Genomic DNA, 16,734 nt, shown 5'->3' on the forward strand with positions numbered 1-16,734 from the left:
TTTTACAGTTCTGCCAGGGGTAAAATACAACTCCCCAGGGCAGCATTCAGCTGCTGTAACATGGAGACTGGCTGTAATCACCTGTTTGCTCACTACGTGCCTTTAACTTCTGGCAAAAAATCTTTGAGAGAGGCAGGAATTGCATGAAAAAACAGGATATGCTCATGCAGACAAGGACTTGCTGATAGTCATATCCAGGATGCTATTTAAAGCAAGTTTTAAATGAATTTCCCAAAGTTTGCTCTTTTTTTCACACTAAAAGTAATAGATTCTATCATATTGTGTTATGTTAAAATTGGAACAGCTCATCTGCAATGCTGGGATGTTTGGATCCATCACAAAGATCTTTGCCACTTGAGGTAATGAAGTAGCTGACAGCAACTGCAGATTGTCACTGTATATGTAGACCAGCACAAGCAAGCCTGGAAATTAACTGAAACACTGAAAGAAAGGGTGAGGACATGGAATTCTTTCCAGAAGGTTCTTTTGCTATTGCTGGCAACAGCAAACTGGAGAAGTGAAGGTACATTCTGCTCCATTCCCAGTTCTGGAGGTCTGTTCTTTAATGGCAAGACTTTGCTATCAGATTCCTCTGCATCATCTGCCAGGTGTCTGTCCTTCCCTTCCTTCTGCTCACCCCAGCTTCTTGCTGCATTCTGATTTAGCCAGCCTTATTCTCTTTTGGTTGCTAAACACCAGCAAAAAGAAATCCTAAACCTTAGGCAGCTTTTTCTGTAGAAAGCAAAACACACTGTGAGAGAAAGGACTTCACTTTAAAGCTTCCCTTTAAAACTTTCCATGGGAAGATTCCCAGCACTTCCCACATTACACAACCATGGGTTTTTTGAGGCTCTTCAGTGACCATTACTGAATCTTTTCACCCTGACTTTCCTCAATAAATTGCCACCAAATGGATGCACAGAATAATGTGAGAATGTAACCTGAGGACTTATGTATTGAGCAAAATCAAATTATTTCTGACATATATTATCTCTGACAACTGACAGCTGTAGATGCTTGGGCGGAAAGGGTAAGGAACAGGGATTATAAAGTCACGCTCTTCCTGGCAGAACTTTCCAGCAATCAGCTGTTCTGCAGTCTTCTGAGCAGGAGGTTTTGGCTGGACCAATTAAATCAAATTGGAATCTGTAATTTTACCTAATCATTTCTAGGAACCTATTTATACTTCTGGCCTGAAACAATGAGTTCCACAATTTACCTGTGTACTGACCAAATATGTGCCATCTTTTGCCTCTTTTCAGACTTGCTACCTGACTCTTTCTGTGCTACCTATTAGTATGTGTAATATGAAAAATATTGCCCCATTTCACCTTCCCACAACACTTTTAGTTTCACAGAGCACTAGCACACCCTCTGCCACTTCTTTCTTAAGAAGAGTCTGACTCTATTTGTATGTCATTGTCTCCTTGTCATCATTTTCTATGCCATTGTTGCTACTGTTTTTAAGACACTGTCTTTTCCTTAAGCATTCAAGATGTGGCTGCATCACAGACTCACTCAAACCTACAATACTGTCTTTCCTCAGTTCCTTCCTTTACAATAATTAACATTTAATTGGCCTCACTGCTGCTGAGCATTGACTTAACCTTATCAAAAACGTATCCATGGTGTCTTTAAATGTTCCCTCTGCAATATAATTATTAACTTGACACTCCTCATTCTGTATGTGTATTTAGAGCTACACTCCCCTGCGTATCCTAATTTAACCTACCTTGGGATTAGCCTGGGTTTAGTTCTCGTGCAGTTTTTTGCTCTGCCTTTCAGATTTGACTGTCCTGAATAATTTTGTACCATTTGCTCCTTCTGTCTCCTCACTCATCACCTCTTTTTTTCCAAATCACTGCTGACTGCTGAACAGGTTTAACCAGTTCTGTTCCAGTTATGGTTCTCCATTGTGATCACTATTTCTTGTACTTACTAGCCCAAGAGTAGCCCCCCTGTCTTCCCTCTCATCAGCTTTATTTCTCCAGGTAGCTTGATTTTAGCTCCTGGCTGAAAGATCTTCAGAAAGCTAAAAGCTGGATAATCTTGCTCCACATTCCCCTTGACTTCTCCAAAGAAGTCATAATCGATTTACAGCTCTCTTAAGTCTCTGCAACGGAGCAAGATGGCCTCAGAAATGGCTTCCTAAATCCTTCCAAGACCTTTGATTCTTTGATATAGCATGCTCATCCAGGTATCTGACATTTCTATTCTACAACACAGTTTCTATCAACTTAGAATTACCTTTTTTGCAGTTCTGGGCCTCAAACAACCCCCCCTTTTTAAAAGCCAGTGTCCAATTTGTCAGTGTTCATTCTTCTGGCTGTACAAGAGATTTAAGCACTGGATTACATATCATCATTAGAGGCTCAATGATTTCATTGCTTCTGAAGAACATCTTAACAAAGAGCACATGGCCTTAGTGACTTGTCACTGTTCAATTTATCAGTTTGCCTAAAAGCTCGTCCTATTGACTCTCAGTAGGAAACTGTTTGTCAGACACAGACACACGTTCACTCCTGAACGTTCAGCTGTGCCAACTGAAGGCACCACTGTCTCCACTTATTCCCACCACATCTCCCAGAGTCCACGTCCAGTAATCTGCCAGTGAGGCAGTGTGTTTGAGTGCTTCTTAATATGCTCCAGGCAAAAGCAGATGGGTTAAACAGTCTAATTGGCAGTTTAGGTAAATTAACCTGGCTGTTTTCCTGGAGCTAATTAGGAAACATGGAAACAAAATGCTCCATTTGCCAACTGATGGGAATGGTAACCTCTGGCAGGCGATGGGTTTGATAAGCAGTAGTGGGCAGTAGCTTAAATCACCACAAAAGAAAGCCAAACATCTGGAAGAAAGCCTAGAATGGGGAACCCCTCTGACCTTTTCTGCAGCATCTTACATTATGTAGCCAGCGTCTGTGGGCTGGCTCTTTTACGTGCCTCATTTACACCACGATCATATGTTGTCCCCCTTTCTACGGGCTCCAGCTTCTAACAGTCTTCCTGAAGCCATTATTAGTGTTTCCTCACTTAGTGAGTAGCCCATCTGATTTTCCTTGATATGACTTTAAATTTAATATGTTGGACTTGCTTTCCAAGGTTGAGACACCCTATTTTTATAAAACTCATTTTAAGAAGAATATCTTTGATACCTCCTTCCACTGTGTTATCTACACTATAAGTGCTTAGAAATACATCATCATCTTCCAGGAAGAGAATAATTCCCTTAGTTTCACACCATGTGCAAGGTCTCCCAGATCAATGGTGCCGTATTCTCCTGAATCATAGAATCATAGAATCGTTAGGGTTGGAAAGGACCTTAAGATCATCCAGTTCCAACCCCCCTGCCGTGGGCAGGGACACCTTACGCTAAATCGTAATCACCCAAGGCCTTGTCCAACCTGGTCTTGAGCACTGCCAAGGATGGAGCATTCACAACCTGCCTGGGCAACCTATTCCAGTGCCTCACCACCCTAGCAGGAAAGAATTTCCTTCTTAGATCCAACTTAAACTTCCCCTGTTTAAGTTTTAACCCGTTACCCCTTGTCCTGTCACTACAGTCCCTAATGAAGAGTCCCTCCCCAGCATCCCTATAGGCCCCCTTCAGATACTGGAAGGCTGCCATGAGGTCTCCACGCAGCCTTCTCTTCTCCAGGCTGAACAGCCCCAACTTTCTCAGCCTGTCTCCATACAGGAGGTGCTCCAGTCCCCTGATCATTCTCATGGCCCTCCTCTGGACTTGTTCCAACAGTTCCATGTCCTTTTTACGTAGAGGACACCAGAACTGCACACAATGCTCCAGGTGAGGTCTCACAAGAGCAGAGTAGAGGGGCAGGATCACCTCCTTCGACCTGCTGGTCACGCTCCTTTTGATGCAGCCCAGGATACGGTTGGCTTTCTGGGCTGCAAGCACACACTGAAGCCGGCTCATGTTCATTTTCTCATCAACCAACACCCCCAAGTCCTTCTCCACAGGGCTGCTCTGAATCTCTTCTCTGCTCAACCTGTAGCTGTGCCTGGGATTGCTCCTTGTGGCTGCAAACATCTGTCCACAAAAAGAGAACAGCAGCTGGATGTTGTAATCAGGTCACTAAGGCAGAGCAGTACTGGTAAGGCTGATGTCACCTGCAGTTACAGCACATCCCTCCCTGCCTTCAGGAGACATTTTTCCTCCTGTCTCTGGACTCCTGATTCATGTCTCTGAAGTTTTGTCTTTCCACTCTCACCTATGTCCTCAAGGGTCAATAAATGGCACTACACTTTTTGGCTCCTAGCTCTGCCTTGGGAAATCTCAAAACTCAGAAGTCCTTTCCCCACAAGTATCCTGCCCTGCAGCACATTGCACATACCTACTTCAGCCCAGGGCTGGCTCTCTCCTTGCCCTGAGGGGATGCCTGAGGACTCATTCTCTGGTACAACCTCTGGACTTGGTTTCTGCAGGAAGCAGGACCCCAGCTGCTCAGTGGAACAGCTGGTTGAGGCTTCAGTCACCACTGTAAGACAGAACACAAAAGCAATGTCTGTTTGAGCAGTCAACACTGCACTATGTATCATCTACCTAGCATCCTTCCCTGCTCTGACCACAAAGCCAAGCAGGAGGGAACTTCACGAAGCAGACTCAGAAAAGAAAATAAAGGTAACGGATGCAAAGTGGGACTGAATCAAATTGTTAAGAAACAGCGAGATTCCCCTGACAGACACCAGCCCTCATTCCTTCCCCCGAGGGCTTGAAAGCTGGTTCTCAGCTTCTCACCGCAGCTCTCTTCCAGCCTGTTAATGTATCACCAGGCACGAACCCTGACCGGCAGCAGGGCCCTCCCACAGCCCCCCCTCCCGCCAGCGCTGCGAACCTGTCTGTTGCGAGGGCAGGGAGGTGAGCCGCAGAGCCCTGTGCTCTCTCCTGGCGTCCGGCAGGGACCTCAGCCAGGCGATCTGCCTGAGCAGCTGCAGAAGCAACGCACCGAGTGCCCCCTGAGGAAAAGCAGACACAAGTCAAGGACAACATCCCCGCTCCCTCCCTCTGTCCCGCTTCCACGGGCAGCTTGTCCACAGCTCTGTGTCGGCGTGCCCGCTGCTCCCACCCCTCTCACAGCACAAGCTCCTGTGCTGCCAGCACTCCCAACACAGCCCGGGCCCGCCGCTCCTCACCCAGGTGACTGCCTCCAGCACGGAGTAGCGGGGCACCAGGCCGGGCAGGGTCTGCCGCCTTCCTCCTCGCTCCCGGTCATCCCGGGGCCGTCCATCCTCGCAGCCGGGCGCCCTACAACAACCGGGGAACACAACACGGTGAAGGCCGTGGGCAGCCCTCGGCACCCCCCCCCCCCCCGCGGCGCGCTGGGGTCACCCCGCTCTCCCTGCAGGCCCGCACCGCGGGCAGTGCGCAGCCCGGCCCGGCCGCACTCACCGCTCGATGCCCGGGCCGGGGCCGTCGGGCGGGGGCGCGGCGCAGGCAGGGCGGGCGGGGGGCGGCCAGCAGCGGCTCAGGCCGCGGCCCAGCAGCAGCCGCCACATCCCGCCCGCCGGACCATAGAGAGGGGGCGTTGCGGAGCGACAGCAGCTTGGGCCATAGAGAGGACGGAGCTACTGAGGGTATCGGCCGGTCCCGGCGGGGCAGCGGAGGGCCAGCACCGGGCGGCGCAACACCGGGCAGCGGGGCCGAGTGGGGCCCACCCGGGCAAAGAGCAGAGAAGCGGCTCCGGCCGGCCCGAGCCCGGCGGGCGGGTGGGGATAGAGCGGCGCCGCATCATGGAGACGAGCTAGAGCGGCGCCCGGCGGAGCGCGGGAACGGTGCGGCGGCCCCTGCCCTCCGGGCGGGCCGGGGACAGCCGCGTGTGACGGGGTTACCGGTTGTGCTGAGCCCCGAGGGGAGCCCTGGGATGGGGGCTGAGGGCGCCGGGCCAGGTCGGTGCTGTGTGCCTGAGCCGGGGAATACCGGATAAACGGTGCATTTTCCTGACCGAGAGCAGCTTCCAGCAGCGGGGTGGGGGGACACTGGGGTGATGGGTTGAGGAGAAGCTCCCCATGAGCCGGCATCAGTGAGCGCTTGAGCCCAGACCCCCCCTGTGCTGGGCTGCACCCCCAGAGCGTGAGCAGCAGCTCGGGGGGCGATCCCGCCCCTCTGCTGCACTGGGGAGACCCCCCCTGCAGTCCTGATCCAGCTGTGGGGCAACAGCACGAGAGGGACCTAAAGGGGAAACCTGGAGAGGGGTTTGGCCGAGGGCCTGCAGGGCCAGGCCAAGGGGAATGGCTTTAACCTGCCAGAGGGGAGACTGAGATGAGCTCTTAGGCAGAAGCTCTTCCCTGTGAGGGTGCTGAGGCGCTGGCACAGGGTGCCCAGAGAAGCTGTGGCTGCCCCATCCCTGGCAGTGTTCAAGGCCAGGTTGGACACAGGGGCTTGGAGCAAGCTGCTCTGGTGGAAGGTGTCCCTGCCCGTGGCAGGGGTTGGAACTGGGTGAGCTTTAAGGTCCCTTCAAGCCAAACCAATCTGGGATTCTGGGATTCTGTGATTCTATGAAGTAGGCAAGAAGAAATTGTGTACTGCAAAAAAGTAATTTTAGGTTTTATCAGAAATTCACTCAGTTAATCTTCCTGTAATCACGGATGTGGTTAATTATATATGGGAAATGGTATAAGTGGGAAACATTTGTGAACGGGAATGTGTAAAATATGCATTAAGATGCAGTTGCAGTTTGAGCTATGCATGAACTTGCCCTCACCCCTTGGTGGTGGTCGCTCTTACTCTGTGACTGCCCATGCTCCCAGAGGCCTCCCTGGGCTTATATGTGCTGTATGTCTGTGTGTTTCAGTGGCGTTGCAATAGGAGATGGCAGAGTTCCCAACCGAGAGCATGCCATGCCAGCATGAGAAAAGGATAGACTTCATATTCTCCTTTCCCTGGTGGTTTCCTTCAGAAGTATGGCTATTGCTGGCCCTGTGCTCATTCCAGCTGAACAATGTGAATTTCTTGTTCATTTCTTCGTTCCACCAGCAGGAATTCTTGGTCATTCCGGCAGTTTGTTTCTCTTTGCAGAATATGGTGTTCTCTTTGCTGGTAATTCCTGTTAGGAACTCGTAGTTCTAGTTCAGTTTTATCCATGTTTTATGCTTGAATGGCTGCAAGTTTGGCTCCAAGTGTGGCTTTTCAGGAGATCTGTAATCATTCTCTTTCATCAGGCTGAGTGCTTGCTTCAAACTGCCAGATTTCTTTTGGTTTTCCATAGCTTTTATTTTGTTGTAGTGTCATATGGGACACAAATCCTTTATCCTTTTCACCCCAGATTTGGCTTAATACCTTAATTACAAAGTCATTTAGTTGTCTCTTTTAGTAAATGTGTCTCTAATTGTCTCGTGCTAGTAGGCTGGTATTTGCTAAGCTACTACAGTTTGTTTGGGGATGAAAATGACATGCAAAATAGAAATATCAGCATCTCCACTCTATAATCTTGCCTTAATTTTCTTGCTCATCAAGTTGATATCAGTAATTAATGCTCCAAAAACTAACACTGCATTTGTTGGTATTGGTTCATCCAGGATCTTCTCAGCTAATCACTGTATTTTTAGTGCTGTTTAGTCCTAATTTCCTTCCAGGTCCCTAGCCGTTTGGTGTGTGAAACTCTGTCTTTTCTGCAACTGGCAATTCAATAGCAGAGCTAATCCAGTTTGATTCATATCATGAGGGTGCCACAGGAGCTGAGCAACATCTGTTGAACCATTGCTGCACATTTGTGTCTTTTACTTTGGAGAAGAACCAAACGCAGATGAGATGGGAGGGGAGTTCTGAGACATGAGGAAGATGACTGTCCAGAGCAAGACAAGTTGAGAGATCTTTGTTGTGGATCTAAGCTGTTGTGGAGTAATGTGACAGGGATTAAATGTCACAGAGAGAAATGACTTGAGCTATGCAGGCAGGAAGACAGTAAGTTCTGCACAAGGTCTGTTTCTTGTGGCTTTCCAGCTTGGCTAGTTTGTGTCCTAGCAGCTTGCAGTCAGAGGGTGGAAAGGACGTTGAGAAGGAAGAGGTGATAAGCCATGAGGAGTTACTGCAGGTGCAGAGGGCCTTGCTACAGCTTTTCTGACCAGGCAGAGACTGGACTGGGAGCAGCCCTGAGGAGAAAGATTCTTCCTTGTGAGGGTGCTGAGGCGCTGGCACAGGGTGCCCAGAGAAGCTGTGGCTGCCCCATCCCTGGCAGTGTTCAAGGCCCTTGGATGTGGCTTGGAGCAAGCTGCTCTAGTGGAAGGTGTCCCTGCCCATAGCAAGGGTTGGAACTGGATGAGCTTTAAGGTTCCTTCCAGCACAAACCTTTTTCTATGGTTCTATAAATCCATGACTATTGGTGGTGGGATTTTGCTCTGTGCACCAAGGGTGCTGGGGAAGTGGCTGATGTCATTGCAGGGCCACTTTGGAAGGCTGCAGTAATCAGGAGAGGATGGTGATGACAAAAAATGTCAAACCTCACACACTCATTCATTATTCAAGGGCAAGAAGAAGGATTGGAGAACTCTGAAACCCTCTTATTTAGCTTGTGCCTGTGGGAGGTGGTGGCACACCTTCTCCTGGAAACTTTTAAGTGTGTGAAGGACAGGAAGGCTATTGGGAAGAGCCAGAGTGGATTTGACAAGGGCAATCATCCCTAACCAGCCTGATTGCCTTCTGTGATGAAACTGGCTCGGACAACAAGGGGAGAGCAGTGGGTGGTGGTTACCTTGTTGTTAGCAAGGTCTTTGACATGGTCTCCTATAGTATCACCTCACTAAATTGGTGAGGTATGGATTGGGTAAATGGACTATAAATTGGATGGAAAATTGCCTGGATTGTTGGGCTTAGATGATGGTGGTCAGTGGGCTGGCACACAGAATGTACGAGAAGAGGCTGAGAAAACTCTTGTTATCACACAATAATTTTAGGAAAATAAATACTTTGTGCCTTAGGGGAATAAATACTGTGTTCCTTAAGAAATACATTTATTTTGGTGGAAAGAGAAAATCAGACTGGTTGTAGAAAGCAGGTTATAAGAAACATAAATGACTTCAGAATGTATATAACCTTCTAGAGCTTTGAAAAACCTTGCAGGAGAAGGCACTCATTTATTCACTGGTTTAAACACCCATTAATGCCAGTACCCTTGAAAATCCAGACAAAATCAACATATCTCCAAGCTCTTGATTATTGCTTTGAGGCACATAGGCCCCTGGAACTTTGTTCCCTGGGTGCTGGAGCTGTTGCCTCTTGTCTCATAGCGGTCTTTTGGTAACTTCGGTTTTCATCTGTGTGTTGTGGTTTAAACCCAGTCAGGCAGCTCGTTCACTCACTGCCCCCCTTCTTTCCCTCCCCCTACTCCCGAAGGTATGGAGAGGAGAATCGAAAAGAATGCAACTCCCACAGGTTGAGATAAGAACAGTTTAGTAACTAAGGTATAACACAGATCACTACTGCTACCATCAATAATAATAATGATAAAGGAAATAACAAGGGAAGAGAATACAACACCTCACCACCAGCTGACTGATAACTCGCTCCCCCCAGCCCGACCAAGCACTGACTGATACCTCCTCCAACCCCACAGTCCCCAGCCCTTCTGGGTAACTCCCAGTTACATCCTGGGCATGACGTGCTGTGGTATGGAATACCTCTTTGGTCAGTTTGGGTCAGGTGTCCTGTCTCTGCTTCCTCTCTTCTTCCCCTCCTCCCTGGCAGAGCATGAGGCTCACAAAGTCCTTGGCCAGACTAAAACATTTGAGTAGTAACTAAAAACATCGGTGCTATCAGCACCATTCCGAGGCCGAAAGTCAAAAACACAGCACTGCACCAGCTACGAAGGAGGAGAAAAATGACTGCTACTGCTGAACCCAGGACACTATGATTTTCTGTGTCTTGAACAAAGCCACTTGGTGGAACCTGAAAGCTTTGACACACACCAGGTTTTTTTCTAAAGCCAGAAATTTATGGCTACAAAACTCAGTGTACAACTTTGATGAAGTAAACTTGAAACACTTGTAATTACAGATGATCCAGTTTCACAGCTCGCAGACAAAAGAAAATGTGTTTGTTTTACTTTATTAGATTGCTTCTAATATGTTCATACAAACCCGAATGTGCATATACACACTTTGTCAATACTGCCAACTGCAATTTATTAAGTTTTATAAATTTTTTCCACTAGGTCACTGTATTGGGAAACAGACAACAAATGCAGGATCAATGCTGAAGACGGGAAAGCTAAATTTCCAAGTAAGCAATCTTGTAATTTCTCTTAATAAGTTCATAAGGGGCATTTTTGAGGAAGTCTTAATTAATCATAGGCCTAAACCCTCTCTTAATGGGGTTGTATTTTTCTAACAGGGAAGTAAGAAAAAGGTATTTGGGCATAAGCTGTAGCTTGAGCTGCCCTTTCACTCTCCTCTGGCTGCTGCAAAGCCCCTCAGTCAGTCATTGTAATCCAGATCTGGAACTGGGAGTGTGTTTTGGGGATGTATCTTGTTGCTTTGTGATGAAGGCCCTGGGAGAATCTGTTGGTGTTGACAGCCCCTGACAGTAAATGTCACATGAATTTGGAGGGAGCTCAGGGCCTTCTGGTGACTGCTATGAGAAGAGACATGGTGACAGAAAACCTGATTGATGAGCCATGCCACAAGTAGAGGGAGCACTGAGTGGTGATTGCCTATAATTGAATGGTCCAAGGAAGTTATTTCTGGGGTTCCTATGAGTGGTGACATGCACTCCAGAAGTGTTTGCACAGGGGAGGACTGCAGATTTTAACCCTGGTACTCAGCAACTCCTTGTTAATGCAGCATTAACAGACTTCAAAACTTTAATGGGCTGCTTTAGCTTCATGCCCAGCATAGTAATGAACCAGTCGACAATCGGAGATGGTCACTCAAGCAATTACCTTTAGAAATGTTCCTTTGCCTCCTCTTTTTAGTGCTTTCTCCTCATGGCTCAGCTCTGTGATCTGACAACATGGAGACGTTGATTATCAAGGTTCTTCCTGACTCTGACAGTGCACTCCTCTGACATGGGCTTGTTGCAGCCATGTTAAACTGATGCTCCTGGCATTAAATGGGAAGGGGAGATGTAGTAGCCCACTTACCCAGCAAAACATCTGCTCACACTGACCAATTAAATTGGCTTCTCTCTCATTAAAACCCTTGTGCAGACTCTGGTATGTCACAGATCTTTAAAATCTCCATTATGAATTCCACTTTCTTCTGGGTATTTTTAGCTTATACTTGAAGAAATGATTATTGTCTCTTGCACTTAAACATATCAATTTTGGCTCCACAGACATCTCCTCTGGGCCACATTCAAAGACCTGAGCTGACTCCAACTGCTGAATCCATAGGGAGGTTTTCAACACAGCCTGAAGCACTTGGACATTGGAGCTGGGCAAGAAGGGCGAGGGAGAGAAATTCAAGCCCTCCCCGCTTCCCTTTGGTAAATCAGGAGCACATCCCTTACAGATTTACTTGGCTGTGCCAATTTAATGTGATTTCTTCTGAGGGCCAGGAACTACTCAAGGAAGGCTGACAGGTTTTATCAACAGAATGGAAACTGAAGTGATAAGGTGAGAGTTACTGACCTGATAACTAACAAACAGAAAACTTCAGTGTCCCTCAAGCTAAATATTGCACTCAGCAGGTAAGTAAAAGATGGCAACAGCTGTGGTCTTGTCACTGAGAGAGTGTGGTTTAGTGTAGAGGAGCAGGAGGTGAACTGTGACAACAAACACATTCAGTTTGCTACAGACTATTTCCCTCTATTACTTTTAATGAGAGCTAAACTCCAAAATGCACAATGGGACAATAATATTTTAGATAGAAGGAACTCTTCGTACAGCTCCTAAATTCTAGACACCCGGTTGCAATTAAAATCATTGCTTGTGTATTATTAATAGCTCACCAGTAGTTTAAGGCTGTTATCAGGTATGGGACCAATTGGTGCTGGCCAGCACACAGCTGAATGAAGAGTAGTGCTGTCCTTGAAGGAGCTGAGTTAACAACCTGAACCCACAGTGCTCAGAGGAGTTTGAAAAATGAGAGAAACGTGGACAGGAGCTGTGTTGAATGCAGCACTGTGGAAGCTGGCAAAGCAACATGGCTGGGTTGCTGTAGTCAGATGTTAGTGAATGCTGCCTAAGTGGGGTTTCATTTAGTTAAATTCTGAAATTGCAGTGTGGGAAGGGCAGATTGGAAAGGAAGCAGAGACCTCTAATAAACGCTGATTTACAAGTAATGGGCACAAAAAGTGCTGCAAGTACGGCAGTTTGTTGTTCTTGCTTTTTCCCCTTATATTTTTTCTTTTCCTGAGAACATGCCGGGGTTGTGTATGAAACCTAGTTGTCACAAGTCTCACACATCCCTTGAAATTCCTGTCTGACAGAATATGAAGGCTGCAGCAGCTGAACAAAAAGGCGCGCGACAGAGCTCTTGTATGATGTCCGTCTCCCCTTTCTGGCACCTGGCCTGTTCAGTACAATTGGGAAAGACAAATGGCAAGTGATTGCTTCCTATTCAACTTCTGCAAGCTAATTTTGTTTTTCACATGGCAGCAGTTTTGTACTCACCACGTTTGTCATTCTGCCATGTATTTTTTCTTCTCCCCGTTGCAGTTCCTTTCCTGTTACAGTTCCTTTCCTTTATAAGGTAAGGGCACCAGAACTACATTTGGTATTTGAGAAGCAGACGCACCATGAATTCATAGAGTGGCAAAGTCATGCTTTTCTCTCCTAAGAATTCTGAACTTTTGCTTTTCTTTTTCTGCCTGCTGTTGAGCACCAAGGTGATATATTCATAGAACTAGCCATTAGAATGTCAGGATGCATTTGCTAAATTGTGCAAACCAGTTCAGAGCCCATCATTCTGTGTGAAGTGAGTGTTGTTTTTTGTGTATAGGTAGATTATAGCTGTCAGGGCTGAAATTTATCTCCTGCTTTATCATGAGGCTTACTCAATGTCATGAGATCTTTAAGGTTTGGTAGTAAATATTATCCTAATTAATTGATGTTTTCTCAGAAATCTTCACTGTTCCACCTACTTTCCAGGTCATTTCTGACCACAGTGAACACCATAGACCTTAATCCCCATGGGAGTCCACTGATGATCATCCTCTACTGTGAAAACTCATCCTACAGTCTAATCTTTTTTCACCCAGTATTATTTAACTCTGTGAGGGCCTTACCTGTAGTCCCTGGCTTTTTAGTTTATTAAAAAGCCTTTGATGAGACCTTCAGTGCCTGAAGTTTCTGGAAGCTTGGTGTGAGCTGGAAATGCAAGGGAAATTTCTCAGCTGGATCTCTGTTATTTACATGCTTTTGACTCCTTCAGAGAATTCCAGCAGATTTAGGAGGCTCAGATTCCTTTCACAAAAGTCATGTTTACTTATCCTTAATGTGTTACTTTTATTCATGTATTCAGTCATTCTGTTCTTTACTAGAGCTTCAGCCAATACGACCGATATGGACATTAGACTTAGTGGTCTGTGGGTTCTTGAATCACCACTGGATTTCTTTTTAAAAACTGATTTGTTATTAGTTACCTTCCAGCCCTTTGATAATCGCAGCAATTTTCAGCAAAAGGTTACATACTAAGGGGATTAGCTCAGATGATTCATATTTAACATTCTGTGAAGATCTTGCATGAATCTCAGCCACTGATATGTTGTTATTCAGTTTGTCTGGTTGTAATCTACACTTAACAACCTTAAATTAAGACAAGCCTGTTTTGAATGTCTTATAAACAGGGTCCTGGCCTCAGAGTTTCTCTGAGGTTCTCCAGGTGAAGAGAGATGTAAAAAGAAGAGTTTGTAATCTTTTGCGGTGGCATTATCTTTTCTGAGTGCTTCTCTCATACGTGGCTCTTGCAAGCTTCATGCTCCTGATGTATTCCAAGAAGGATTTCTTGGACTTTTTTATTTCTTTAGCAAATAGCTTCTAAATTCTTTCTTCAGTCTATGTTATTGTGCTTTTACATTTAGTCTGCCAGGATTTATGTTCTTTTTAGTTTTCCTTTTTCAGACACCAGTTCAGCTTTTTGCAGAGTACGTTTTAACTTCCAACAGCCTCCCTGATCCTGCTGTTTTGTGCTTTTTGTTTTTCTCTCAAGTCTTTTTTGACAGGTCATATGCATTTGCTTTGAGCCTCCAATATAGGATCCTAAAATAGTCTACCTGCCATCTGAAAATGTTTTACCTTTCTGGCTGCCACTCTGAGTGTTGTTTTTGTTTTTTATAAGAAATTTCCCCATTTTTGAATTCCCATTCTCTGGAATCAAGCACAGCTGCTGCATTTGCCAACATTTCTTCATTTCAGAATATGTAGTCATGAATCAGGTAAAAGGATTAAGGGTTTGGGCCTAGCCCAGTCTCTAGGAAGCCTGGAGATATTTGTCATTAACTTTTCACTTATGTTAATGTCACTAATTTCATTAACTGAGAAACAGGGAAGGAAATGGCTTTGCCAGGGCTGGAGATGATGGGACTTCCTGCCCTGGAACATCAGCTGCTTTCTCCAACCTACAACAGAGAAAATGATGGGTAATTGGAAAATAAAGCTGTCTGGGCTGATTTGTGCCACTGCAGTTTGATGCTGACTAGGTGGGGTGGTTCTGGAAGAGCCCATCTACACTGTGCTGGTCGGAACCAGAGTGTGAAAGTAGAGTCACAGTGACAGTGTCCAGTTCCCACATTAACACATGCAGGATTGATCCAGTGTACCAAGAGATCCAGCAGGACAGTGTGTGAATGCAAGTAGCTCTTCCTGTGATAATGCCAGAGAATCAAGAGCTTAGACTACTTCATTATTTCAGTCCGCATATAACAAAATCTTGGATAAGGTCTGACCAAAAAAGGACTAAGACCACAGTTAGTAGAGCCTGCTTTCGTAGCTGAAAGTACCTGTAAAGCCAGAATGGACCAAATGATGCTGGCTACAGTGCAACTGCTGCCTAGCATTGACTGCTTAGCAACAGGGAGAGTGATATGGATGCAGATGAATTGAGTGTTTTCTGAGCAAGCTGGGTAGGAACAGAAGTAATTAGCTGCTAGCTGATGAAAAGCCATGCTTAATTATTAGTATAATTATAGATATAATAGACCAGGAATTATTCAGTAAAAGTAAGAAAGCCAATATGTTACAAAAAGGTAATCAGAATGGGAGAGAAAATGACAGTGGTGTGAATTCTGGAGAAGAAATGTAATGGATTAAGGTGATAAATCTGGAATCTTTTGGGTTTCCACTCTGACAGAACCGAGTTTAACAATGGTGTAGGGGTCTACAGAGCTAACAAGGTGTGTGGCTTGTATTATTTCTGGTTTTATATAATGTTGATTTATCTGATTGTATGCGAGTGAAATTGAGCTGTATGTTCATAAATCTCCAAACCTGCACAGCTTCACAAAGATCTTTGTTCTCCTTCTAGCAATGCTGGAAGCACAACCATTTAATTTGATGGATTCTGTCAGAAGCTCAGCTTTAGCTGGTTCTGCTCAATATTGGTAATTGATTATAATTATTTGAAAAGGCAGCATTGCTTTCCCTTGGCACCCTGAGAAGTAGTTGTGACTAAGAAGCAGACATGCTAGCCAGCTGCCCTGCCTGGCCAATGCATCTTAAACTGTTTTCAGTGCTGCTGGGGAGATGGCTGGAGATAACAGGCTGAACTGTTCTAACAGAGATGTTAGTAAGATGATGGATAATCACTGAAATGAATAATCTGGGGAAGGTTTTAAGTACGTCTCTTCCAATGTCAGAATGGATGTAGATAGTTCTGGTCCTGCTTTTGTGCCAGGGCTTGGACCGGGTGCTAACAGCAGCAGCAGTGATCTGACATCTTCTATATGGATCTGGAATGGAGAGGTCCAAGATACATACAATTTTGTCTAAAATTGTAGTGGTTTCTATGGCAGTGGAATGGGTGACTCTGGCACCAACAGCTCTAATCTAGACTCTTGAGTCTGAGAGTGGTGGTGCCAAATGATTACAACCCCTTTTGCCCACTGCACTGGTTGGAAAAGAAAATCAAGATACAAAGATTTTACTGAATTACTGTTTGAGGACTAATTATTAAAATGGTTTTTGATTAATGAGTTGTGAGTGAAGCTAGTTTGGCAAATAGCATTTTGATAAGGTATTTGCAAGACAGATAGTCTTAAGATGGTACGATGAACGTAAAACACTCTAACCTTAATGATGAAGTTAATGCAGAAATGATGTAAATGTGCATGAGTAATTACTGTATGAAGTCACTGGGGTACATCAGGACAAATTGAGTACAGACAAACTCTAATCAGCACAGAATCATTGCAAAGTGAAGCTGGAAGCAATCTCAGGTAATCAGTTGTTCCATCTCCTTCTTCCATAACAGAATCAGATCTGCTCATGACATTCTTGGCTTCTTTCTCTTCCATTTTTGTTGCAGACTTTTATCTGCTCCAAGACTGTTACTGCACCTGACTCTGTCAGGCCTGCTATTGCATCTCTCCATGGTCTTCTCTTTTGAGCATCTCTTGTTCTAAGTCTCTTGATTCAGGACATGTTTTCCAGACCTCTAACTGTTACCGGTTTTCTTGCTGCTTAGTCTTTCAGCCTTTCTTGAGGAGTGGTACCAAGGACCGGATGTTCCTCTACACTGAGGCGTTACAAATACTGAGTACAGCAAAAGGACAGGCAAGATGTCTTGCAGGTAATTCTTCTGTTAATATATCTGTGTAGTGTTTTCTCTTTGCTCAGGACAATAGCCCCT

At 45.6% G+C, this 16,734-nt stretch overlaps 1 protein-coding gene and 1 long non-coding RNA gene across 10 annotated transcripts in view; one reads left to right on the forward strand and one right to left on the reverse strand.

The window, feature by feature from the left end:
- DELE1 (DAP3 binding cell death enhancer 1) overlaps nucleotides 1–5,628 on the reverse strand; it is a 20,761-nt gene extending 15,133 nt beyond the window's left edge. The window contains exons 1-4 of one of the 2 annotated variants that reach the window (XM_061456467.1): nucleotides 5,405–5,625; nucleotides 5,149–5,260; nucleotides 4,851–4,971; nucleotides 4,350–4,493 (exon numbers count right to left, since the gene is read on the reverse strand). In XM_061456467.1, coding sequence (XP_061312451.1) covers nucleotides 4,350–4,493; nucleotides 4,851–4,971; nucleotides 5,149–5,260; nucleotides 5,405–5,511 — 484 coding nt within the window. In that variant the 5' untranslated portion in view covers nucleotides 5,512–5,625. Of the gene's footprint in view, nucleotides 1–4,349; nucleotides 4,494–4,850; nucleotides 4,972–5,148; nucleotides 5,261–5,404 lie in introns of both variants that reach the window. The other variant, XM_061456465.1, reaches the window with a different exon arrangement.
- LOC133270879 (uncharacterized) overlaps nucleotides 4,515–16,734 on the forward strand; it is a 33,734-nt gene continuing 21,514 nt past the window's right edge. For 4 of the 8 annotated variants that reach the window (XR_009743943.1, XR_009743948.1, XR_009743942.1 and 1 more), the window contains exons 1-2: nucleotides 9,864–10,228; nucleotides 11,282–16,674. This is a non-coding gene — a long non-coding RNA (uncharacterized LOC133270879). The other 4 variants (XR_009743947.1, XR_009743946.1, XR_009743945.1 and 1 more) reach the window with 4 other exon arrangements.

This window comes from Pezoporus flaviventris, unplaced genomic scaffold (genome assembly GCF_033815535.1).
Source record: "Pezoporus flaviventris isolate CSIRO_AGI_PZ_B2104156 unplaced genomic scaffold, CSIRO_AGI_Pfla_v1 ptg000023l, whole genome shotgun sequence".
Taxonomy (NCBI): Eukaryota; Metazoa; Chordata; class Aves; order Psittaciformes; family Psittacidae; genus Pezoporus; species Pezoporus flaviventris.